Source organism: Seriola dumerili, unplaced genomic scaffold (genome assembly GCF_002260705.1).
Source record: "Seriola dumerili isolate Sdu_G_001 unplaced genomic scaffold, Sdu_1.0 BDQW01000319.1, whole genome shotgun sequence".
NCBI lineage: Eukaryota > Metazoa > Chordata > Actinopteri > Carangiformes > Carangidae > Seriola > Seriola dumerili.
In genome coordinates, this window is record NW_019174574.1 from 2,544,672 (window position 1) to 2,569,653 (window position 24,982).

At 41.6% G+C, this 24,982-nt stretch overlaps 2 protein-coding genes across 4 annotated transcripts; both read left to right on the plus strand.

Annotated features, from left to right (window-relative positions):
- Positions 1–340: 340 nt before the first annotated feature.
- cpeb2 (cytoplasmic polyadenylation element binding protein 2) lies at positions 341–17,309 on the plus strand. 3 transcript variants are annotated; one of them, XM_022759076.1, is made up of 12 exons: positions 341–2,059; positions 3,587–3,856; positions 7,082–7,172; positions 9,452–9,502; positions 10,410–10,427; positions 10,662–10,685; positions 12,447–12,620; positions 13,279–13,368; positions 13,500–13,618; positions 13,705–13,819; positions 14,103–14,284; positions 14,588–17,309. In XM_022759076.1, the coding sequence occupies exons 1-12, from the start codon at positions 1,091–1,093 to the stop codon at positions 14,813–14,815; spliced, it is 2,331 nt and encodes a 776-aa protein (XP_022614797.1). In that variant the 5' UTR covers positions 341–1,090; the 3' UTR covers positions 14,816–17,309. The 3 variants fall into 3 exon arrangements, with proteins under 3 accessions (XP_022614797.1, XP_022614798.1, XP_022614799.1); XM_022759077.1 differs by lacking the exon at positions 10,410–10,427; XM_022759078.1 differs by lacking the exons at positions 9,452–9,502; positions 10,410–10,427.
- Positions 17,310–19,933: 2,624 nt separating this feature from the next.
- On the plus strand, positions 19,934–24,845 carry LOC111231849 (complement C1q tumor necrosis factor-related protein 7-like). Its single transcript, XM_022759104.1, has 3 exons — positions 19,934–20,126; positions 22,014–22,250; positions 23,991–24,845. Exons 1-3 carry the CDS (start codon positions 20,105–20,107, stop codon positions 24,617–24,619), a joined length of 888 nt encoding a protein of 295 aa, XP_022614825.1. The 5' UTR covers positions 19,934–20,104; the 3' UTR covers positions 24,620–24,845.
- The last annotated feature ends 137 nt before the right edge of the window (positions 24,846–24,982 follow it).

A 24,982-nucleotide genomic window follows, 5' to 3' on the forward strand; every position in this document is an offset into this window, starting at 1 on the left:
GCTGGCGCAGACGCACGCACAATAGTTGTGGAGTGAATACTAATGGGCACAAACTGTAGCCACACCATGTAGTCTGGTAATGTTTAAGCTTCAAAGAAAACATCCACAGCCCTAAAAGGCAAGATTATAATCCTCATAATGTGACACCATCAGGCTGTGAGGTGTCTGTCACTCTGATCTTGTAGGACTCTGAAGGTCTGCTCATCTACATCCCGCTGGAGGTGGACTGGGAAATAAAACCGCAGTAATGTCCCTGGATTTAGGTTTATCAATATGCAACGTCATTTATTTCAAAATAAAATGAAATGCTTTACATCAATAATGCAATCTCCATTACAAATATGACAAACTAGCAGACATAATAACCTTTAGCACTGTGACACCATAGAGCTGCACTGGATCATTGTGAACGGACCAACTGCTCTCTGCAGGAATATTCATGACGTGTTTGAGTGTAATTAGGCCGCCGCTGTAACTCAGCCTACCGTCGGCTACTTCCCGGGTCCTGGTGAGGGTGTAGGCCTACTGCACTTTATGAATAATGAAACAATGACGTAAACAATGCGGTCCTCTCTGCAGCTCGGGCTTGAGGCTCGAGGCGGGCGCACCGAGGCGTGATGCGGTCGTGACGTAGATCCAGTCGGGGATCTTTAATCCTCTGCCGCAGCAGCACAGCCGGTAACCAGAGGAGGGGGTAACACGGTCGGACAGGAATGGACCGCACGGGCTAGGCTATAGCCCACTACAAGGCCGGAACAGCTCGGTCTTCAGATAGAGGAGAATATCACCGAGTAAAACAGAGATCACGACTACAACGAGTCGACTCTTTGCGTAGGCCAGACCCCCTCCTCTCTGTCTCTGCCTGTAGCCTTCAGCCTATTCTCTGACATTTTCCTATTAAAGAGACCTCATTTAGCTGTAATATATTTTCAGTCGCATCTATTTGCTTCACTGAAAAGCCGAATTTGGAGTCTGTTAGCCGGCTGTCGGATCCTACGCCTCGTCCTGCCGGTTTCCTTCGGTTAGTTCGCCCTTCAGCAGCGTCGCCGCGTCCTCGCTGTTCCTGTCAACTGCTGCGCATCAGCAAAACATGCAGGATGAGCCTGTGGGGGTGACCACCACGCACTTACCCCCGTCAACCGAGGAAAAGGACAGCAGCAGCAGCAGCAGCAGCAGCAGCACGGTCAGCATATCTGGGAAACAGCCGAACCAAGCCGACAACCGCGACAGCCCGCTGAGCTCATTCACGCCGGATTATAACCACCTACACCAGAAGACAGCCTTTCCCGATTTCGATCGAGACCGTTTTTGCCCGACCCAGTCTCTCTGTGACCTTCAGCACAGCCGCAAAATACATCAGCAGTTAAGTCAGCACACTGAGTTTAGCCCCACTGAGTCGCCCCCACCCCAGGGACATTTCAGTCACCTGCCGCAGAGGCAGCCCTTCTCCAAGCCCGACCCCAGCGCTGCTGCTGGCCCCTGCGGCTCTCCACTGGAAGAGGCTGAAGCCGATGCTGCGTCGCTATCGCCCACTTCCGTAAATCCAAACAAGATCCAAATGGACTCCCCCATCACCCACCATATAAATAACGGCAATGGCAGCAGCAGCACCGGCAACATGTTGTCCGGAGGTCTCGGCGCCGCTTTCCCGAACCTCCCCGTCCAGGAGATGCAGAGCGCCAGCGGGGGCTCGTCTTCACCTTCGCTCCCCGGGTTCGGCACCCCGTGGTCCGTCCAGACCAGCTCCTCGCCCCCACCCGCACCCAACTCCATCAACCCCATCCACGCGAACGCCATTAACCAGATGCCCAACACCGACTCTGACAACAGCTTCTACCCAGGTATCCCCTCCTCCATCAACCCGGCCTTCTTCCAGAGTTTTTCGCCGGTGTCAGCTAATCCGTGCGCCGGGATTAATGTGCAGGGCTTCAGCGGTCCTTTCTCGCCCCAGATAAACGTCCCTCAACAGCCGCAGAGTCGCAGGTCCCCGGTCAGTCCCCAGATGCATCCCCAGCAGGGCGCCTTCCTGCAGCAGAGGAACAACTACAACCAGCACCAGGTGAGATGATCACATGAAGGTGACACAGGGCAGAGAACAGCTCTCTCACATTATGTATCCCTCCATTCATGACCAAAAATAGGCCTCAGAGCCACAAAAACCCAGAATGCGGATCTGAGGTTCCTGTAATTTTAAATGATGACACCACTTTGGTGTCTTTAGGTTAGGGAGCATTCTGTGACACTGCAAAGATAAAACATCACCCTAGGATGTGTGTGTGTGTGTGTCTGTACATTATGCAGCTGTAGCAGGATAATTAACCTTTTTTTTTTCTTCCTAATGCATTTGCCATGTTCTCTGCAAGGGCTGAAGTCACTACTCTTGAGGTCAAGGGAGGGAGGAGGGAGGGTGAACAGGGGAACAAGGGAGCATCACTGAATCTAGCTGTTGTTCTCTCCTGGAAGCTGGCAGTGGGATGCGGTCACATGGCAGCAGACCATCCCTGTCTTGTGGTTCACTCAGTAGGAATACAAAGGCTCTCAGGGTTTGGTGTCCTAAATGGGTGCTTATTTGGGTCAAATGAAGACATCTAGTATCTCGACTGTGTGTGTGTGTGTGTGTGTGTGTGTGTGGTGGCAGACAGTTAAGGCACCCTGAAGATAGACCAGTGGCAGCAGCAGCTTTCATGAAGGTTCAGATTATGCAGTAGTCTTGGGGCGTACGTGTCAGTAGCCTTCAGCTTCAGGTTTCTCATGTGATGTGTGATGTTGCACATTGGGTGTGTGTGTGTGTGTGTGTGAGAGAGAGAGAGCATGTTTGTGACTGGGTGTGCTTGAAGTGCATTTGTGGTGTGCTGTTTGGCTGACCTTTAACCCCATGCTTTCTTTATGAGTGCTATGTAAATGTATTTTCATTAAAAAGACACCCAGCCCTCTTTGGTCTCTCGTTCATATACATATTCAAACGGCCAGAAAATAAAAGGAAATACAGCACAGAGCAGAAAAATCTTATTTTTCGTTATTGTGTTGTTATTTATATATATATATACTTTTTATTTATTTATTTTTTCCAATGGCTCTTTTGTACAAGTACTTAAACTATTTTAGGCACTATCTGATTTTCTACACAGCTGTTAGCAGTGGATCAAAGACTTTAGATGACATTATGTGTTGAGTGTGTGAGGAACAGAACGGTGATTGTGCTCCGGGTAAGATTTTCACGTGAAAGCACGAAAGATTAAGTATGATGCGATTCAATGTATGATTAAGAGTGGACACAAGGTCCAGGTATAGTGTGTGTGTGTGTGTGTGTGTGTGTGTGTTGTGTGTGTGTGTGTGTGTGTGTGTGTGTGTGTGTGTGTGTAACTTACACTGGTGGTGTTGCAGTGCACGGGATACTTAGTATTAGTCTTAAAGCCCTAAATCTTCTTATCTAGCCACCCGCTACAGGAGCAGATCAAGCGGCTGTGGCTGACAGGGAGAAAAGGAAGGGTACAGGGGCAGGACAGGATGAAATGAAAATATTCATAATAAAAAATGTACATGCTCTTTCTAACCCTCCATCTTTCCACCATTGATGTGTCTGCAGCCCATGGTGAAGCAGTCTCCCTGGGGCAGCCACCAGGGGAACGGCTGGGGCTCCGGGGGGATGTCCTGGGGCCGGGACCACCGCAGAGGCAGCGGCATGGGCGTACCTGGCTCGGTCAGTCACGTCTCACCTCTGAAGAAGCCCTTCTCCAGCAACGTCATCGCTCCTCCCAAGTTCCCACGCTCTGGTGGATCACTGGGACCTAAGTCCTGGATAGAGGAAAACATGTTCCGCACTGACAGCAACAGCAACACCTTGTTGCCCCTGCAGGTAGGTGTTTGGGGTTGATCTTGCAATGACTGATGTGGGTGTTTTTGTAGGATCAGTGTCTTTGTGACTGGGAGGGTTTTGTTTAGTAACAGGCAAACTCAGTACAAAGGGAACGGTCAAGGTGTGTGTATGTGTGTGTGTGTGTGTGTGTGTGTGTGTGTGTGTGTGTGTGTGTGTTGGTATCAGTGTGTGAGTGAGAGGGACAGTTTCAGGTGAGGTCCTTTGATGAAAGAGAAACAGAGAGAATCATTTTTTATCAACAGAGAAACATAGACCAAAGGCTTCCTCAGACGTATGTAGCAGTGAGTAGATGTGTAGATGTCTTTTACCATAAAGGGTCAACATGGTCAGTATTTCAATCAGCTGGGAAGAGTTTGAACTGATTTGCTCTGCAGGTTTTACTGAAGCTGTTAGAAAGTGGGGGCTGGGCTGAATTCATTTTCAGGATACAAACATCTTGTAGGTGAGATCTACCTCAGGTACCAGGGCTGAGAAAGTTCTTTGTGTGTGTGTGTGTGTGTGTGTGTGTCTTATTCGATGTTGTATTTACTGAGTCTAAATAGGGAGAATCTGTTCTCCTCTGTGAAGGCTGCATTAGGATCTAGATGGTCCCTGTTTGTTCATGTTTGTTCATGTTTTGATTATAACTCACTTTTTGTTTCGTCCTCCTCCCTCCCATGGCAAAATCCCCATTAATTCTCCAAATTAAATGAATAGTTTTTCTTGGACAAGAAAATACTAACGCCCTGCGTCTTCTTCAGTGATATAAATTACATCATGGCTGACATCCACCTATCGTCTCTTCGAGGTTTATGTGGTATTTGATGGATTTAATGCAGTTAATTAGACGTTAGCTTTAAAAAAAAACACATCAGTAAATAGTTTTGAACTACCGCGACCCAGATGCATTTCAACACTTGTCAACAATATATATCAATAATAAGAATTGTGATTATTTGGGCAAAGAACAATATTGGACTAGTTTTATAGTTATATAGCTTTAATTTATTATGCTGCAGTATTTGCTGAAAGCCCACATTGCCATTGGCCTAGATTCAATTTCTAATTTCTAATGCTGTGTTTTACAGTGTTGGTGAGATGAGGTATTAGTGCTCATGTAAATCTGTCAGTAAATCAGTCACAGTCTGGGGAGGCTGTGTGTGAGAGAGTACAGTTATAAGTCAGTGTGTCTCTTAATAACCTCTACACATATTGAACACCCAGTAAAATTCATGAAACTACAAACTCAGTGTCTTTACTGTGTCTGTGTGGAGCAGATACCAGAATAATAAAAACCTCTCATAGAGAAGATATTCATCACTGTGACTCACTCAAGCTAAAATAATGATATCACCTAAATAATGTTGTCACCAAGTGGTTTTACTGTTGCTATGAGCTCAAATTATTAGTGGTATCAGTGCCAAGAAGTACAATGCTTCCTATTCCAGGAAACAGGCCTGACTCCGTGGATTGTTAATTTCCATAAACAGTGTCGGACCCAGAATTTTTTAGATTCCAAGTCTTTTCCTTCCTTCCTTTCTGTTTAATGCTGGGCAGGCTGCGACACACTGTATCTCTGCTGTGTCATGTTTTTAACATCACAGAGGTGGACGGAGGGAGACAGGAGAGAGGCACCCTTACTTTCAGTAAGGGTGCTAAGCTTGTAGTAAAGGTGGTTACATGTACAGCAATTGTCATGCACACTATGAGCCTAAAACACTATTCTACTGTTCTTATATTCACTATATTCTGAAAGTAGAGAATATTTATCTAACACTGCGATTCCCACATCCATGCACGTGTGAAAAATGGTGGAGCTGTGTGAATCTGAGTTTTTTTAAATTCAGGTTTGAAAGTGAAAAAAAACTGAGCATGTGGAGTTATGCAAAGCTAAACCGATGGAGGATTCCTGTAAGCCCTTTTGGAAACCACGGACTGTCAAGTTCTCATAGACCAATAGAGCAGTGATCAGCTGGCTTGGTTTAAAGGTGCAGTTCACCAAAATTACCACATTAAACATATTTTCTCAGCTATCTTCAGTGGTACCAGGCCACACAGATAGTTCTGGATTTATTTTAATAAATAAGATATCCAATTTGAGTTTCCTGCTGTTAATCAATTACAGTGTTGAAAAATTACATTGAAAAAAAACAGTGTTTTTCTAATAACAGTGTCCTAATTACTCTGGATACGCCACAGTTTACATTGGGAGAACTTCCCACCAAAGAAATTGTCCCTGCTGACAAGGTTAAACTGTGTTTTTATCCAGAATAACAGAGTCACTGCCACTGGAAATAGATGTTGCTGCTCACGAGCACAAATGAAATCGGGTTCACCTACATGGCATCGATGTGATGGCAGAAATATCGGAGACAGAGATCGGCAAACCTGGAATAATTAAACTAAATTGATCTGCATGGTGAGACACTGTTAGAGGTCATTGAGAAAATAAATCTTCTCGTAATTTAGTTGAACTGACACATTAATGATGGCAATTATGTCCCACTGATTAGCTGTAGAGGTGAAGCCAGTTTCAGGGCCTATCAGTCTGTTTATGATTAATCAATGATCCCATTATCAAACTAAAACAAGCAGGTACTGCAGTGATGGACTGTGGATGTCAGTTTTTTGATTTAACGAATTATGTCATTTTTCCTGACAAACTCTCTGTTGCATTAAAAATAAACATGAAAACAACAGACACAGCCGAAACCCTTCATTATCAAAGTGTATTGAATTGACCTTTACCCTGTTATTATGCTGGGTTTGATAAGGTAGGCTTGGCACTCTGTGGTATGTTAGACACCAGAATATATCCACATGAGTCATGGTTGTTTGTTATGGTTAACTGGAAGAGCTGATGAACTCAGAACCTCCATCTCAGCTCTAAATGCCACTCCTGGTTTTGGTTTCCATTCTCTGTCCGCCTGCCTCTGGGAACCAGTCCAGAGATCCTGGGGAATCCATCATATAGACCGCTCACAAACATACCTTCAGACTCCTAAAGTGAATAAATACGGAAAGAATGTTAATCCAAGCGTGAGCTACTCACACTCTTACATGTTAAGCCAAATACCCTGCGTTTCTGAGGCTTTATTATTCATAAGCCAAATCATAAAAGTGTGTTAGAAATGTGAGGAATCAGACTTGCATCATGACGTGTGTTCGTCAGTTCTGACTGTGGATGATGTAAAAGTTCATATGTAACACTTTGTGTTTCTATAGGACCGCTCCAGAATGTACGACAGTCTGAACATGCACTCCCTGGAGAGCTCTCTGATCGACATCATGCGAGCTGAGCAGGATCCGATGAAGGGTAAGAGTCCCTTTCCCTTTTCTGTCTACGTATGTGGGGTCAGGCGGAGGTAATCGTGTTCAGATAGGAAACCCAAAGTCGTTCGGAGTGACTCAGTGCAGGAAAGTGAAACGGCACGTTGCTCCCAGAGCTGTGTTGCTTTTCCACGCACCAGCTTATTTTCTCCCTGCTGAGAGCTTAATACTTCTGCCACCAGCTGCACATTTACATGACCCCACAGCACTGATCCTGTTGCTGCTTAACCTGGGCAGCACACAGAGCAGAGTCAGGAGGGTGGGTGTGTGTGTGTGGGCCTTTCTTTACTGTGAATATCTTTAATTAGTTACAGATGTTTTCTGACAGATTAGAAACGAGCACATCACACATAAATTGGAATTTTTTAAAGTAAAAGAAGTATAAAAAGTCTTTGGTTTCTGATGAATTATTCCTCATGGCAGTAGCGAGCAGAGAATGTACTGTAGTATGACACTGCTGTGGCCTCCTGGGCTCAGCTGCTGGACATCAGAGGAGCAGTGTCAAATAACTGCACCGTTCTCACCCTGCTCTTCTACTGACGGCTGCTTGTAGCCCATTTACAGCCTCACAGGACTGCTGCACTCTCACTTTAAAATATATAACCCAAAATTAACAACAGTGGTAAAAAAAAAAGCAAACCAGGCGTACAGCTGGTATTTGTTTGTATATGTGTATAAACTGGTTATTTGTAGTCTTCATTTAGACCCTGCTGAAACCAGGACTTGTCCTGTGCCCTCCTTTCTTGGGCGAGTTTCTTGTTTTTCCTGCCGGAGCAGATGGAGAGGACATGGGCCAGTGTGCACAGCAGAGAGAGGGGGATCGAGACTAATTTTAGATGTGATCACACTTTCACACACTGCGTATGACAGCCAAGAGAGCAGACGAGAGGGAAGGAGGGCTCGCAAGGAAGGGCTCTGCCATTTATAGCATTGCCACAGCTAACACAACAGTGTACTCTGGTTAGCAGCTCTAATAGACCGTAATGGTAATGCTGCAAGAAATTCAGTGCAGTGATAATGAAAAAACCTTGTGCACGTGCAACAGTATTTTTAAATCCGCTTGTGTATCTTCTTTGGGACAACACCTGCTTGTGTTTTTTTTTTTTAACATTTAAAGCCACTATGTAGAATTTGAAGATTTCTGGTTTCTTTCTTTCTTTCTTGGTGCCGCCCAGTGGTAGTAACAAAGACGACACCGAGGTACACCACTGCTCTGATAGTGAGGGTGAAGGGCTAAAGTGCAATACACTGTCTAAACCAGTTTTTCCTGGTATTTTTTGGTTTAATCTTATATGAACACAATAATTTAAAAGATGCTATAAACACACAAGAGACATTGCAGGCAGGAGCTTTAACATTAGTATATGAACGAAAAAACTAGACTCAGAGATTATAAAGAGATACCATGAACAAAAATACAATCCAACTAAATTATGATTGCAACGTTCATTTTCATTACTAATTAGTCTGCAGTTTATTTTCTCTATTTATCATTTACTCTATTAAGAGTGAAAAACATCCATCATAACTCTCAAAGTCTCAGATGACATATCACATTGCTTCCACCTAAAAACCAAAACACAAAGAACTAAGAACATGGTAAATCATTTCATCTAAGAGGCTTGAACAAGTTTATTTTTGGAGTTTTTTGCATAAACATGACTTTAATGGTTAGTTGATTATCCAGTTTGTTGCTGATTGATTTTCTACGGTCCAAATAATTGATGAATCAACAAATTGTTTCAGCTATAATCCAAATACAAATAGGTCAGTGTGATATTTCATGATTAACTTTAGATCACATCATATTGCTAGTGGAGAAGTCACAGTCTTTTCGGGCTCCCTTCTTAAAGCTGGAAAGGAAATTATCTGTTTTATCTAAAGAATCCATCGTAGTGCTGATGAAAACAAAATCTGAGATGTTTTATTCTGGTAGGTTTCCTCTGTGTTCTCGTGATATGAACTCGAGTTATCTTTGGGGTTAAGAAGAGCTGTAGTTTCTCTGCAGGGCTCAGTGTGGACATGTGACAGGGTGGTTTCAGACACATTCGCAGGCAGATGCTGTAGTTGAATGTGTGTGTGTGGTTTGTGTGTGTTCTCGCTCCCATGTACACACATTGGCCTCGCCCTGTCCTCTCCATCTGCTCTGTCTCATCCCTATTTGTGTGTGTGTGTGTGTGTGTGTGTGTGTGTGTGTGTGTGTGTGTGTGTGTGTGTGTGTGTGTGTGTGTGTGTGTGTGTGTGTGTGTCTGTTTCTCATGTCAGGCCGTGTGGGATGCCCTAACCCTGGGGCTGACGGCCTACTCATGCTCAATGGTAATTATCTCTTAGCACCATCTCCCTCTGTGTCTCTAGCTCTCATGATGCTTTCACTGTTACTTCTTAGCCTCATTAGACTCAGCAGACTCACAGTGGTATAATAGGGTCACACCAGGTGAGGTGCTAGATCTGGTGTAGAGATGAGAACATCTATCATTATTTGGTTTATTTTCAACTAATCCAGAAGGAATATTTGCATACTTACTGTTTGCTTTTTCATGACTTCATTCAAACCTGAGCTCTGTTATCTGATGGTGTGTTTCCATTGTTATACCAACAGCCACGTGCACCACAAACAGAAGTCTGTTACATCCTTTCATTAAAATGTAAATGGTCAGTGCCACTGCCCTTTTTTTGGGACGCACGTCATGTTAAAAATAAAATCTCGTTTTATAATAGTCTCAACAGGACACATATCTGGGTCAGGCGGCATTTGCAAATAATTTACCAGCACGATTTTTTATTATTATTTCTGGTGTTGCCTGATGTTTGCCGTTTCCTCCTGAGACTCAGGAATCAGTAATTCATTTTTGTCATCTGTTGGAGGCAGGGTTTGTTTTCCCTGACAGAGGACGTCCAGGGCTTTTCAGTGATGTAACATATGTGCAGTTGGACAACTTTATTTTTCTAGTTCTCCAAATGGCTTCCCTCATATCTGGCAAATTTTATGGAAAAAAGAGGATACGTTTTCAGAGCAGTGAAATAGTTTTGTTTATCGTATTCGTCATCTACAGAGACATCAGGAATTTCCATATGTTTATTTTTTTCATGTATTTTACTACACATTGTTGATGCCTACTCTATGTCTTCATGTTCTCAAAAAAATATGCTTATTTTCTTTTCTTTTCTTTTCTTTTCTTTTCTTTTCTTTTCTTTTCTTTTCTTTTCTTTTCTTTCTATAAAGTTTATTTTATTCAAAGAGGTAATATAGAAAAAAGAAGTTATAAATCATGTTCAGGGTATCAGGAGGATGTTAATCAGTTTAGTAGGCTATATTTTCTGACTGACAGCTTATTTGACACTGACTAAGTGACCTCTCACAATTGTAAATTAATCATAAGACAACTCTGCAGGTTTTAGTTTATAGACGTTACAAATAACCTTTGAGAAATGTCTGCACAGCTGAAACTTGCACTCTGTACTTTTCTACATGCAGCCAGGAGCTATGGGCGACGTCGAGGTAAACTCAGCTTTCTACAACATATCTTTTTCATTCTGGCTTATTCTCTTGTGGCATGCTTTATTGCTTGAATGGATGCCAAACTGCTGAGGCCTTCAGTCTGGGGTTAGACTTCAAACTCTTCAGATTCAGGAACACAGATTTTTTTGTAGTGTTCTTATACAATCATTGAGGGTGAATTTGACCCAGTAAATTATCATTGGCCATCAAAAGATACTAAATAACAAAATTACTTTACACGATTACAATGTGATTGTATTGTTTTAGTAAACAGACATGCATGATATCAAGGGTTTCAGGTTTGGTCTCATTTATTTGAAGCACTATGGCAGTTATTGTGTCTCTGCTCTATGCAACTCCACAGTGTTCAAAATCAAATGAAAAAAAACATGTAAAGAACATGTAAATAATTAGATGAATAATTTGTGTAAAATATGTTAGTATTTGTGAAAATATTAGAAATTATTCAAACTTGACAGTTCAGCCACTCACATAATCCCCCTGCTTCTCTTAGGATAGCAAGATCAACAAGTGCAAATTTAGCCAGTTAGCTTCTGTTAGCTAGAGCAGCGACAATGCTAATGTTATAATGAATTAGCCCACTAGAGGCTGCTGCAGTAAGTACACAGCCACAGTATTTAAACCTTAATAGCTTTCAAACTTTTTTTCATGCTACATGCTACCTAAGTACGGCGGAGGAAGAACAATAGACAGTCAGGCAGAGAACAGTTTAAAATGGGCTGGTATATTACATATAGTAGCTAATGGAAAAGGCAGGCAGAGGCTGAACGAATGTATTGAACTGTGACAGAGGAACAGCATTAGAATAAAAACACACCCATGGTATTTTTGAATTAACCAACTAATATAACAACCCAACATAGCTACTTAGCTTGGACACACGTACAGCCTTGTTAAGCTAAATAAATGAAAGGAAATGCTAGTTTCTGTCTTTGTTCATTCACAGCAGCAGCGTGTAGTCATTCAGACTAACTTTGCCATGTGTCTCTGGCTGACGGAGGCTAACTGCCTAAAACTAGCAGCAGTTATTACTGGAAAGGTCGGATATGTGTGATTGGCTGAAAGATGAGAGGACATCAGAAGTGACATTATGAAATGTGACATTATAAAATAAATAGTGTCATAAAATAAAAGTGTCTTTGGGGAAAATGCAATTATAAAATAAGAAATTAATTTTGAATATAAAATAAATGTATAAATTTCTAACATGCAATAAAAATGTAGAGTTTAACTTCTTAAATTCAGATTCAAATTATTGTGTCATTTCTATATTTTACGCAATTCATTCATACAACTATTTTATTATATACTTATTTATTTATTTATCTAATAGCCAACACTTTGGGGCTCCATAGTGCTCAGCCATGTTGTTAACAGCTTTGTTCGACACAACCAGCCTTTCCACACCTGCTTTATCCACCACACTGCTGGTAGATAAAGTGGAGCACACATGATTGCGTGTCCCAGTCTCAGATCTGTAAAAATCCAAACTGTATAATCCTCACTCTAAGCTGGTGCTTTGTCTCACAACCACTCAGTATAAAGCTGTACTAAATACAGACACATTATTTTATAGGCAGCCTATCCTCTGGATTTATCCATGTCATAGCAGAAATATAAAACTCCATAACTGTAATTAGACTGGGTTTAAATACATGTTTAAGCGTTTCTGCTTGTGAGTGTCTAATAGAGTGCTTGACATTTGCCGTGGCCTTACCTGCTCTGTTTCTTTTCCACCAGGCCGTTCCTCTCTCTTCCCTATCGATGACAATCTCCTTGATGATGGCCACGGCAACCAGGGTGTCCCAGGAGTCCTTGGCTCCCCCAACTGTTACCCCCACCAAAACGGGGAACGCATTGAGCGCTTCTCCCGTAAGGTGTTTGTGGGAGGTTTGCCCCCTGACATAGATGAAGGTGAGACAAAAAACACTCTCTCATGGTTGTATCATAGCCCTTTCCCTCTCGACTCAACTCAACTCTACTCGCCCTTTTTGGTTTTCCATTGGGCAAATGTTGTGGATAGTACCTTATACCTGGTACTTTTTTTGGTGTCACCTCAACCGAGCTGATGTGATACCAAAAGGTGATGGGAAAATACTGAAGACTACTAATTGGTCACTTCTGTATCATCATTGTTGAGACGAGATGTTCTGAACAAAACCGCCATTTTTAAACAGCCAAGCAACTGTAGCTACATCACCCACTGTTGCCTGTTACATATCTGTTAGTTGTTGTTCTTTACTTTCAATAAGGCAACCCGCCAAACCACACTGTGGAAACATCTACGTCTACACGTCTACACCTCTTCGATTGAAGAGGTGTAGACGTTTCCCTGTTTGCTATCCCTTTATTATCCCCCATTGTTCATGTGTGTTGCGTTGAAGAATGTCACGATAGCCACATTCAGGGAGTACTATCTGCAGTGGAAAAAGAAGAACCCGGTACCAAAAGCGAGTAGGGTCAAGCTGAGTCGAGTCAGGTTGAGTCGGTACCATGCGATGGCATTTGTTCCTTCTGTTCTATCAACCATCCTTCTCTCTCTTTACCCATCTACTGCTCCTTTTTCCCTAAGATGAAATAACCTCAAGCTTCCGCCGCTTTGGTCACCTGGTGGTCGACTGGCCGCACAAAGCAGAGAGCAAATCCTACTTTCCACCTAAAGGTACTGACAAAAGCTGCTAGCCTCCATATTATAAACATACATTTACGGCTGAGGAATAGTATTTACATTTAACATAAGAACATAAGTGTTTACGCCCGCACTGAGCGTGTGCTTGTGTGTTTGTTTCATAGGTTACGCATTCCTGCTGTTCCAGGAGGAGAGCTCAGTGCAGGCTCTGATTGAAGCCTGCATGGAGGAGGACGGGAAGCTGTACCTGTGCGTCTCCAGTCCCACCATTAAGGACAAACCTGTGAGTTCGGCAGCACCAGCTCACACTGAAAAGGCCTGAGTGCTAAGATAATCAGCAGGTTGATTTAATGTTGAATTTGACTTCAGGTGCAAATTCGACCTTGGAACCTGAGCGACAGTGACTTTGTGATGGACGGATCTCAGCCCCTTGATCCCCGCAAGACCATCTTTGTGGGCGGTGTCCCTCGTCCCCTGAGAGCAAGTAATTACACCCAGTTTGTTCATTTCAAACAGTTTCATCATTCAGACCTGTGCTGCCTTGGACAGGGACATATTGCAGCAGATGATCAGCTGTATGTTTAAAGTGTGTGATGTGAGTATCTGAGACTAGAAATCCCATCTGCAAACACAGTCTGGCAGCTTCTTCCCCACTCTGTCTCACATCCTGTTGTGTAACTTCCTCGTCTCCTCTCATATCTCTCCTCCAATCCTTTCACTCATCTAAATCTGTTCCTCTTTTTCCTCTTTTGTTCCCTCTCTGCCAGTTGAGCTGGCCATGATTATGGATCGTCTGTACGGTGGAGTCTGTTACGCAGGAATCGACACTGATCCAGAGCTCAAATACCCTAAGGGTGCAGGACGGGTGGCGTTCTCCAATCAGCAGAGTTACATCGCTGCCATCAGCGCGAGATTCGTCCAACTGCAGCATGGTGACATTGACAAGAGGGTACAGACTCCCCTTCTCTAAATATTCCCTACTTTTCATGAAGTGTACATGCCTCAGTCATTATGAGGATTCATTGTGAGTGCATGGCTGTGTGTGTATGTGTGTGTGTGTGTGTGTATGTGTGCTATCAGCATCAGCACAGACAAGCAGCAGCTTGTTGCTATGGTGATCAAAACCTTATTAAGGCTGATTGAATTAACTTCCTCTCTGCTGCTGTGAGCGCTGGCCTTTCATGAACATATTAGATTGTTACTGTATTTCTTTATGCCATGTCTCCACGCTCTCCAACATGTGTGCTCGCAGGTGGAGGTGAAGCCCTACGTCCTGGATGATCAGCTGTGTGATGAGTGTCAGGGTGCGCGTTGCGGAGGGAAATTCGCTCCCTTCTTCTGTGCGAATGTCACCTGTCTGCAGTACTACTGCGAGTTCTGCTGGGCCAACATCCACTCCCGCGCCGGACGAGAGTTTCACAAGCCCCTGGTGAAAGAGGGAGCCGACCGCCCTCGCCAGATTCACTTCCGCTGGAACTAGAGATGAGACCGCAGCCATGGTGACACAGTCAGAGGGAAGGGAAATGAAACACTGGCTAACAGGAAAAAGAGCATCGCTCTGCCTCTCCTGCTCTCCTAAGCTATCAGTATAATCGAGTACGTAACACTATACAGTATACAGTAAACTATATATATCTATATATCTTTTGTAGCAGTCAAACACCACAAGCCTCAGTTTTTCACCAAAACCCCCCTCACATCTCAGGCTCTGACAACTCTACAACTCTTTTGTGGTACTTTCATCTTTTCTAAGAGGAGATTTAAAAAAGAGATTGATTTTTGTAGATTTTTTTATCATTATTATTTTTGTATGTGAGATTTAAAGTAGATACAGGAATGTTTTTGCATGGGGGCAGCTTGTCTGTCTGTTTGTCTGCTGCTAGCCACCCCACAGTGCGTGTAGTGCACACTTGTTTCTGGGAAAACCTCGATTCTCTAACGTTGACTCCTGCCCCAGGTCATTAACCAAAGGTAGCAAAAGTGATAGGAAGCTTCAAATTGACACATTTCTGCCGCAAAACAAACAGTTGTTTTTTATCTTTGCCATGGGCTCTTTCTTCTTGTTAGAGAGTTTATTAAAAAAAAAAAAACTAAGATAGGTTATTTCTGCGCTCATACTGACCCATAGAGTGATACCTCAAAATACAAAATCTGGTTTCTTGTAACTGTATTCAACATTTATACTTAACAAGCTACTTTAGAAGCTTTGCTGCTATATATACATATATATATATATGAATAGATGAGTAGGTATTATATTAAATGCCATTTATAAACCAGAATCATGTAAAATGAAATGCAGTATGCACTCAACCACTAATGGCCCCCATTGCCATGGAAAGAGTAAAAGTGCATGTTATGACAATAGGCTTAGCTACACAACTAGCATGCAGGATAGATATGAGAAAAAAACACAGAGAAAAAAAACAAAAAACAAACCACTGAAATCATAATTAAAGACAAGACTTTAAATTCTATAGTCAGTAGCATGACCATCTATTACAGATGCCTAAGAGGGAAAAAAATCAGACAAAGCTAAATAACTAAAAAAAATCATATTTAAACTTGCATGCATTGATGTTTATCTGTTGTTTGATCCGTTTACATATTTAACGATACAAAAAGTGATATTGGTTCTACTGTAGACTTAGTGGACGCCATCGTTTTGTGACATGGTGGCTTATATGGCAAAAAAAAAAAAAACCTCTTGAGAAGCAGAGTGGTGTTCAGTGGTTTGTGTTTGTGTGTCGTCCATGTGCTGTGTGACTGTTGTTAGTGTAGACTGAGGCTCTAGTTTAGTTTCCAACCTGACTACGTAGAGGAGAACGGAAACATCACAATGACTCTGCCTTCACCCTTCCTATCCTTTATCTTTGTATGGTCCCAAAGGTTAATCTGATAAAGCATCGTCCAGACACCAAAGGCCAACAAAACAAACGGTCAGCTCAGAAGATTTAACTGGGAGGAGTGGGCCTGGGCTTAAGGTTGTGTTAATAAGCACCTTTAGGACTAAGCTGTTTGTTTTGTGAGGACTAGTTGAGACAGTCTTGCCGTGTGGCTGCAGCTCCATGAAACCCCAGCCCAGTTTCCCCTCATCTCCACACCCAGCTTTTATAACGAGGATGATGACACCGGGTTTCTTGGCGTGCTAAAGATGAAACGCTCTTCTCTTTGTTCGTGCTGTTTGTGTGTTTGATTTCCCACCGTGACCCTTGAAATACTCTTTAAAAACTATTTAGGGACAATCTCTGTGTGAAGACGGCCATCCGCTCGGTACTGTACAAGTGTGTCGCTCTCGTGTCTTTGTGGTTTTCGTGCTCCACGCCCTGGTGTGTGCTCCTCTGTGTCTGTGTTCAGGCATCAAGTGTGTTATGAAACTAATTACTTATAGCTTTTACCTATAGCTGAGTCATATAATTTAATTTGTGTTAACTACTTACCCATCACTGGCCCTTCAGTATGTTTTTTATAATATATATTATGCACTACTTTTCTACCCCCCTCCCGCCCCCCGCGTTTTTTCTTCCTATTCGCCCCCTGAAGCGATTTCAGTGCAGATGTGGATTCTCTGAAACCTCCACCTATTTATAATTCTACAGATGATTTATTAAATTTTATTTTTTCATGATTACTTATTTAAGATGTAGCGTGAATCAGTGGTCTTAAGTTATCTGTGTTCTGTATGAGTAGAGCAGGAATCCAATATTTTCTAATATATTAACTAATGTAGTCTGGATGTTGTGAGGAGCGAGAGTCAGAACAGCATCGAGGTGAGGAAGTCGGTTAAGGAAGGAGCTCCCGTTGTCCCCCCGTGGCTTCAGTTCTCATGGTGTCCGCTGCGAACGTGTGAATATCGTTACCTGTAACACTTGACTCGTGCTGTTTCTTGTGAGGTTCTATTTTCTCTGTTGAACACTGTTACTTTGTTCTGTATGTGTCTTTGTTTTTGTAAAAATCATATTTATTTCACTATTTTTGTAGACAAAAAAAAACTATTTGATTTTGATTGTATTTTTCTATTTAAATAGGACTATTATACAATTTGTCCCCCCCCCCCACCCCACCCCACCCCCCACCAGTGATTATTATGTCCAAAAGTTCTGTTTTAAGACAAAGAATCATGTCATTAATATCATCAAAGTTTTTGATATACGGTTGATTCTTATTTTGATACACATTTCTTTTGAAGGAAGGAAACATGAAGGTTTTATTATATTCTTGGAAGACACTTGAGATTCTCCCCGTTGCATCGAGGCCTCGGCTGCCTGTCCTCGTAGATGCTCTGAAACTTGAATATAACACATTTTGAAAGGCTGACTAACCTCGAATCTGTGTTGTGATGTGCAATACTGTTTCTAATGTTTGTATAAAAGTAAGAACTACAGTGTAAACCTTTTTAATGCAGATTTATTTTTTTCATTGCATATTTTGCAGATTTCTGATCCACAGTGTCATTTTTTACTGTCAGAAAAAAAATAAACCCCGTTTTTTCATTGCAACTATTTTTAAATCCAGATATCTTTGTACTGATGTAAATGATTGTAGTTATTTTGGATAGTGTTTTGCTAACAAAAGGAGAGACTTTTTCATGCATATTTCTATTTCATTTCATCTTGTTTTATCCCGCGTTTTTATTTCATTTAATAATAGCAGAAATCTTGGAATAATTTTTCATATTTAAATGTCATTGGTATTATTTTCTATTTTTATGTGGAAATACACTATATATAATTTTAAGATGCTATTATTATTTTGAGTTTAATTATTTTTAAAGCTAAATATTTGTAATTTTATTGTTAAAGTGACTAATTTCTAAATCAGAGTTTGTGTATACATTGACAGAAGTGGTTTATGAGGTGTTTGGATTGTAATTATTACTAAATGGTTCTTTGATATGCAAAATGAATATCATGTTTATTTTTATTTTTGTTGGTTTTGTATTTAAATGGGGTGTTGATTACAATCTTTGTTTTCTTCTTTCACTTCCTGAATAAAGACCCATTCTGTTTGGACACAACATGGCTGCTGTATGTTTCTTCTTCTTGTTCCGGTGGCTTCTGTCCAGTATTGCTGCATATGATTTGAAAAAAAACAGGAGTGCACTCTACTAAAGTTTACTTCATCATGACTGAAAAACTGTTACAATCCACTGATTTATATGAGTCATCACAGATACTGTAGTGTTGCTCTAGATATAAATCCCCATTCATAAACGTTCTGGTTAAGACTGTCAAGCATTTGAATCATGGGTGGAATATAATGGCATTTATAGTCATTTTGAGGTTTTCTTGCTTAACTTGACTATTTCTTTATTCTTCTAGCTCACTACATTTCAGAGAAAATTGTTCTTCTTTCATCACTACACATCAAGAGGAGTTACTAGTTACTTTGCAGATCAAGATTTTGCATAAAAGAAATATATACAGTAAGCTTATAAAATGCAGTGTTTTGTTTAAGGAGTACACTGAGTCAGTATTCGACTCATAACATTGGTGAACTCACAGTTTTTTTTTTATAGAAATAGCACCAGCTCCAACAAAGCAGAACTTTTCATGTGCAGAACTTTAAGGCCTAAAGTGATTTAATTCTCCAATATTTCACAAAAGATTAAATAAAACTTCAAAACAAGACAATGTGTAGCAGAACTCTTTTCCATTAATCATTAAACCGCTCAAACCTGTCCTGTGAGCCCACCCCTCCTGAACCACTGGACTAAACAACATAATAGTATATAAAGTGTCTGAAACTAGCTCCACCTTGATCAGCTACCACGGTCAAATGCTCCTTGTACATTCACACAACGGCATGAAAATCTAACAGTGACACATTTTTCACTTTCTGCACAATGACTGATTTTACTTTGGATGACTTTTGCTGATAACACTTCTTTATGTTCACATAAGGAATCTTCTGAGCGCTTAATAATAATAAATACTTCTTCCACCACTGGTGCAAATGTACATGTATTTTCTTGCATCTATTATATTTATTATATTATGATACAAGTGACAATCTATTTACAGCATATGGACCTGTACATTTACATCCACAACACAAAACACCTGTGACTACTTTTTTATGAAAGTGCAAATATACAAAGTCTAATCAACACATTCAATTACCTAATTAATAATCTCATTTGAAACCAGTCATGTTAATATATCATCTTGATTGTGGTGTGGTGTGATACATTTTTCAGATAATTCCTATAAAGGTGACCTCAACCAACCATATGAGAAAAGGCAATGATCTAACCTCACCTCACTTTTGGCCCCATCTAGAGGTAAGTGTCAGAAATACAACTGACATTTACTGAAGTCAACATGGCACAAATGACTTCTGGCATTTATCAATCTGACTTTTCATGAAACAACGGCTTTACTTCTCCTCTGCATGTCTGATATTTAAGGAGTCTTCATCCATGACATAATGGAGCTGACTCTGAATGCACACACAGTGTGTGCCGAGAGGATAGCTGTTTGCCTTGGGAAATTTATGAGGCAGAGAGAAGGGAGTGGATAAGGGGAGGGAGAGGATGAGGGAGGGTTGGATGGAGGGAATTCAGCCTGCTCCTGCTGTTTTTGTTGGTGCTGCTGCTGCTGCTGCTGCACCACAAGACGCTGTCAGCAGCAGCGACAAGTAACAGACGTCTGAGAGCACAGCAGCAAGAAGGCGAGTACCATGTTCACCAAGGACTCGGACCAGGAAGAAGACCGGACTCTGAGCACATAGGACCAAGACTCAGCAGTGAGAACCCTGATCAGCTTTGATGAACAGCTGCCAACTGTGGGGTAAGAACATTTGGTCACACACTTCTGTCTGCAGTGTGTTGTTGACTATCACATCCTTGATTAGAGTGATAACTACAGAGACACTGCTGTCTTTAAGACTTTAAGTTCCTCAGCTGAATGAATACCTTGAATATCTTTACAAATACTTGTCAGTGTGTGTCAGTGTGTGTGTGTGTACAGCTGGACCCACATGTCCTGTAAGCATGCATGGCTTCTTAGTGTGTGTAACTGCGTGTATCCAAATAAATACACGTACTATAAATAGTCCACAAGCTCCCTGAAAGGCTTTTAATAAAAATATCTGATTTCTTCTTTTTAAACTTTTTTAACATGATGACCTGGATTGACAAACCTCAGACCTCGTCTCAGGAATCATTGTGAGACTTCTATCTGACATCAATTAGAAACACCTTTGCGGTTGTCATAGAGACCACCGTCTCTGAAAGTGGACTCAGAAATGTTTAGTGAAGTACAGACAAACACAATCTTTTCCAAAGAATCTGCCTTGCTCCACCTATTTACTGGGAAGTAATAGAATGAGAACAGTGAGTTTTTTAATGGAGCTTCAGTGGGACATGAATGTCTTTATGTTGACTTTGTAACCAGAGGAGAGCTGCAGTCAGAGCCCCACAATGGCTATAAAATGGCTATAAAAAGTCTTACTTGTTACGTAATGATTAGTGTGTATCTGTGCGTAATCTAGTGTGTAATGTGTTTGTGTTTGCATGCATTCATTTAATGGCCTCATGCATACGTACACATGCCCATGTGTGTAAAAAGAGGACCATTTTAATAATGATGACATCATTGCTGCAGAGCGGAACTGGCGGGCGGGGTTTCTCTCTCTCAGGACCTCACACTGGCTCCGTGACCAGTTGATTACCCTCAAAATCAAAAACATACTAACACTAACGTGTGTGTGGAAGTATTTGTGTGTCCTTCCTGTCCATCTCATTATGTCTATTGTAACATATACTTGGCATCTTGCATCTTGTGTAATGCCAAGTGGAGCAATGAAAACACAGTTGTTTTTAAAGACAGACGTGGGGACGATCTAAAAACCTGACACACATGTTCCGAAGCCTCCTCCGACCAGAGACAGCCGGCCAAGGAGCAGATGCAAAACTCATATTCTCACGCCCACATGGGCAAATATGCAAAGAACAAGGATTGTATTCATCAAATCCATAAATCACCCGGAAAGATTTTCCTGTAGAAGAATTTGTTCAGTATGTGTCTATATGATGAGCATCTGAAAAGTTGCCAGACTGGCCTGAAGTGTGAAGTCACTCATTCACCACTGTTACTACTTTTGATCTCATGGTTATATTCTGTCAGCGAAACACGGTTAAACACGATGAAACCATTTCTCTGTCTCCCTCTCTGTGTAACATAAATGTATAATGTCTGATTCATTATCAGGTTCCCCTGACAGGAATTGTGCTGGATGTTATGTCATAACTTGGGAATGTTTTGGCAAAAAAACAGAGAAGTCTTGGATCAGGGACAAAGGTTTCATCTGAGGTCTCGCTCATGCAATTCAAAGTTAGATGAGAACATCAGTGTGTGAGACAGAGTCAAATACCAATTGCTTCTTATTACAAGACTCACATCTGGTCTCAAACTGCAGTTGATCACCAATTTGATTCACTGCTTTTGTTCTCTCTACGACCATGACAGCATCACTGCGTGTTTTATTGCCTGGTGAAAACTGATAACAAGTTCCTATTTCTGGTCGGAACCTGGCACCCGAACATGTTGTTTCTGTCTGATGTTCTCCTTCTCCTCCGCTCTTTTATATCTGCAAACACTTCCAGACACAAGGTTAAATCTTCAGGTCAGTGTGGAAAACAGAACAGACAGTAAAATTGTCATTTGTATTCACAGATTTGAAGATGTGGACATTGATGGGGGTGGTCTGTCTGTGCCACTGTGTCTTTGGACAGCTGTTTGAGACCAAGCTGAAAGGAGCGCCACGTCTGATCTGCAGTGTCCCCGGGTCACCGGGCCTGCCTGGCAAACCTGGTCTGAGTGGTCCCCCGGGAGCAGATGGGAATGTGGGTATCCCAGGAAGAGATGGCAGAGATGGCAGGAAGGGTGAAAAGGGAGAAAAGGGAGACACAGGTATAATATGAAACCTGAACAGATACAGCATCAGTTTATGTGTGCCAATAAATAAATACCAGCAGTTTGTGCCAAAGGAAAGTTTTTTTTTTTTATCTGACAGCTGGTATAAGCAGGAGCAATGAAAGAGAATATGAACTGATGAGTTCCACAGAAAAACCATAAATAGATTGTTTATGAAATGAAATGTCAGACAAAATATTCAAAGTAGGCGCTATTTACAACAGCACCCACTGCAGGCTGGAAGATAAATGACAAATCCATGTAAACGATTTCCCCAAAAGGCCGAGACCATCAGGGACAATACAGAGCAAACACAGTCAGTATATCCTGTGTATTTTCCTAATCAGGAACAGTAAACAACATTAAACCATTCTCAACTCCTGGTTGACTTACTAAGTGTTTCTTCTAGAGCGTTCAACCATAACTCATAACTTTCCTCTTTTAAAAACAAAATAGCAAATGTGGTGTGTGACTGGCTCAGGAGCTAAGATGCTGTCCATGAAGTAGCCTGGGACCTTTGTTTTTTTCCTCCTTGTTTCCCGTCATGTCTCTGTTGCCTATATCAAATAAAAGAATAAAATCATTAAAAAATTTGAATTTTTAAAAAACCTATTAAGTGAATCTTGAGTTTAGAATATTTGATCATTTTATACTTTATACTTTACTTTTTTCATATTTTACACAAACATGATCTAACAGCTTTTTGCCTGGGTCGTACTTCTAAGTATAAGATCCAAATAGTAGTGGACAGAGGTAGCTTTCAGTATTCCAAGAAATGAGAGATAATATAAATGAGACTGCTGCATGTTTGCTCTTGCATATCGTTTCACTTTTCGAATGAATTTAGCAAAGCATACTGAGTTTCTTTCCATCTGGCTGCTGCTCCATCATATTTCATATTTATACTCACTATAGGAGAGGCGGTGCTGGACTGAGCCTATATTTTTATAAGGGCTGGGAAGGATCCAATCCACCAGGGTTCGAATGTGTGTGTGGACGACCTGCAGTTAATGTTTCTCTTACATGTCTTTAGGTTTTGCATTGAAGCAATTCTACCAAATTAGGAGATATTATACAACTGGTTCACAACTCTTCACCCAAATGTGAACTCTTCCAAGTATCCCTTAACACAAACAGTTTATGGTGGTTGTTCACAGCTTGGTGTAAACCTCTTCTTCTTTAGATTATGAACAAGTTAATATCTCATGTGGGTAAAGCTGGCATCATGTTGCAAAGAGATTTGGACAGACTGTGCCTGTCTCACCCACAAAAATACTGCACTGATATAATCTCTGACCTGCAATCAATCCATCAGTGATAAATAAACGACATGAACCTGTGCTTTCCATTATGTGTGGAGACAGGAATTCAGACACACACCTTTATCTTAACATGAAACTACATATTCAGCATAGCTGTCTGTCCTTGCACAAACATACAGTGTTCCTTAGCTCCAGGATATTTACACTGTAGTCAACTGGATATAAGACAGTTTGGAAGAATCAAGCCAAAACTGTGCCTCTTCAATGTCAAGGTGGCTCTGTTCCAAGTGTGACTTAATACATGTCACTGGGTGTGGAGTTGTGTTTCCATTGACTATTCCGCTCATGGTCTGGTTCAACAAGTGCAGAACAGAAACTCACATGGCAGGGGACTGATGAAGAAAAGCAATACAAAAGCAAAAGCATCAATAATGGTGCAGAAATGATGATCCCAATATGATTTTTCCTGTTTCAGGGTTCAAGGGCAGAGTTGGCCCAACAGGTAGGATTGGAGAACGAGGTGATCGTGGCCCTGCAGGGAAACGAGGCCCCACAGGAGAGAACGGAGATTTGGGCCCACCTGGTTCTCTAGGCCGTGAAGGACATAAAGGGGACAAGGGTGAACGAGGTCCACGTGGCACTGCGGGAATCTGCAAGTGTGGCAGCTTGCTGCCTAAATCTGCCTTCTCTGTGGGAATCACCAGCAGCTACCCTACAGAGAAAACCCCCATCAAGTTCAATAAGGTCCTCTTTAATGAGGGCGAACACTACAACCCACAGACTGGCAAGTTTATCTGTGCATACCCAGGCATCTATTATTTCTCATATGACATTACACTGGCCAACAAACACCTGGCTATCGGTCTGGTGCAGAATGGCCAGTATCGCATCAAAACCTTTGATGCCAACACAGGAAATCATGATGTGGCGTCTGGGTCCACTGTGATGTACCTGAACCCAGAAGATGAGGTGTGGCTGGAAATCTTCTACCATGACCAGAATGGTTTGTTTGCAGACCCTGGCTGGGCTGACAGCTTGTTCTCTGGCTTCCTTCTCTATGCTGACACAAACTACTTTGATTTACTGGCAGAGGACTACGCATAGAACCTGAAAAACACAAAGCTAACCAAAAACTGCTACTGTCACTGGTATTTTGATACTGTTATTACACATATGGTATGGTCAAACTATATTTTTATACAAATGTTTGTACTGCTAGTCATATTATTACTATAGAGTCTTATCTACTGATTATATCATTTGATAAAGCTTGAATCAGTTTCTGATGTATTTGTTTTGAGTGGAAGTCAATAACTTAAATAAACATTGTTGACAGGTTGAGTTTGGTTTGGAGTTTTTCCTCTAGAAAAGACAAAACTGGAACGTGTGAGAAAAACATTTAACAAAACGTAATATGAACCGTTAAAACGGAGCTGCTATTGGAAATATTGCCAAAAACAACAGCCT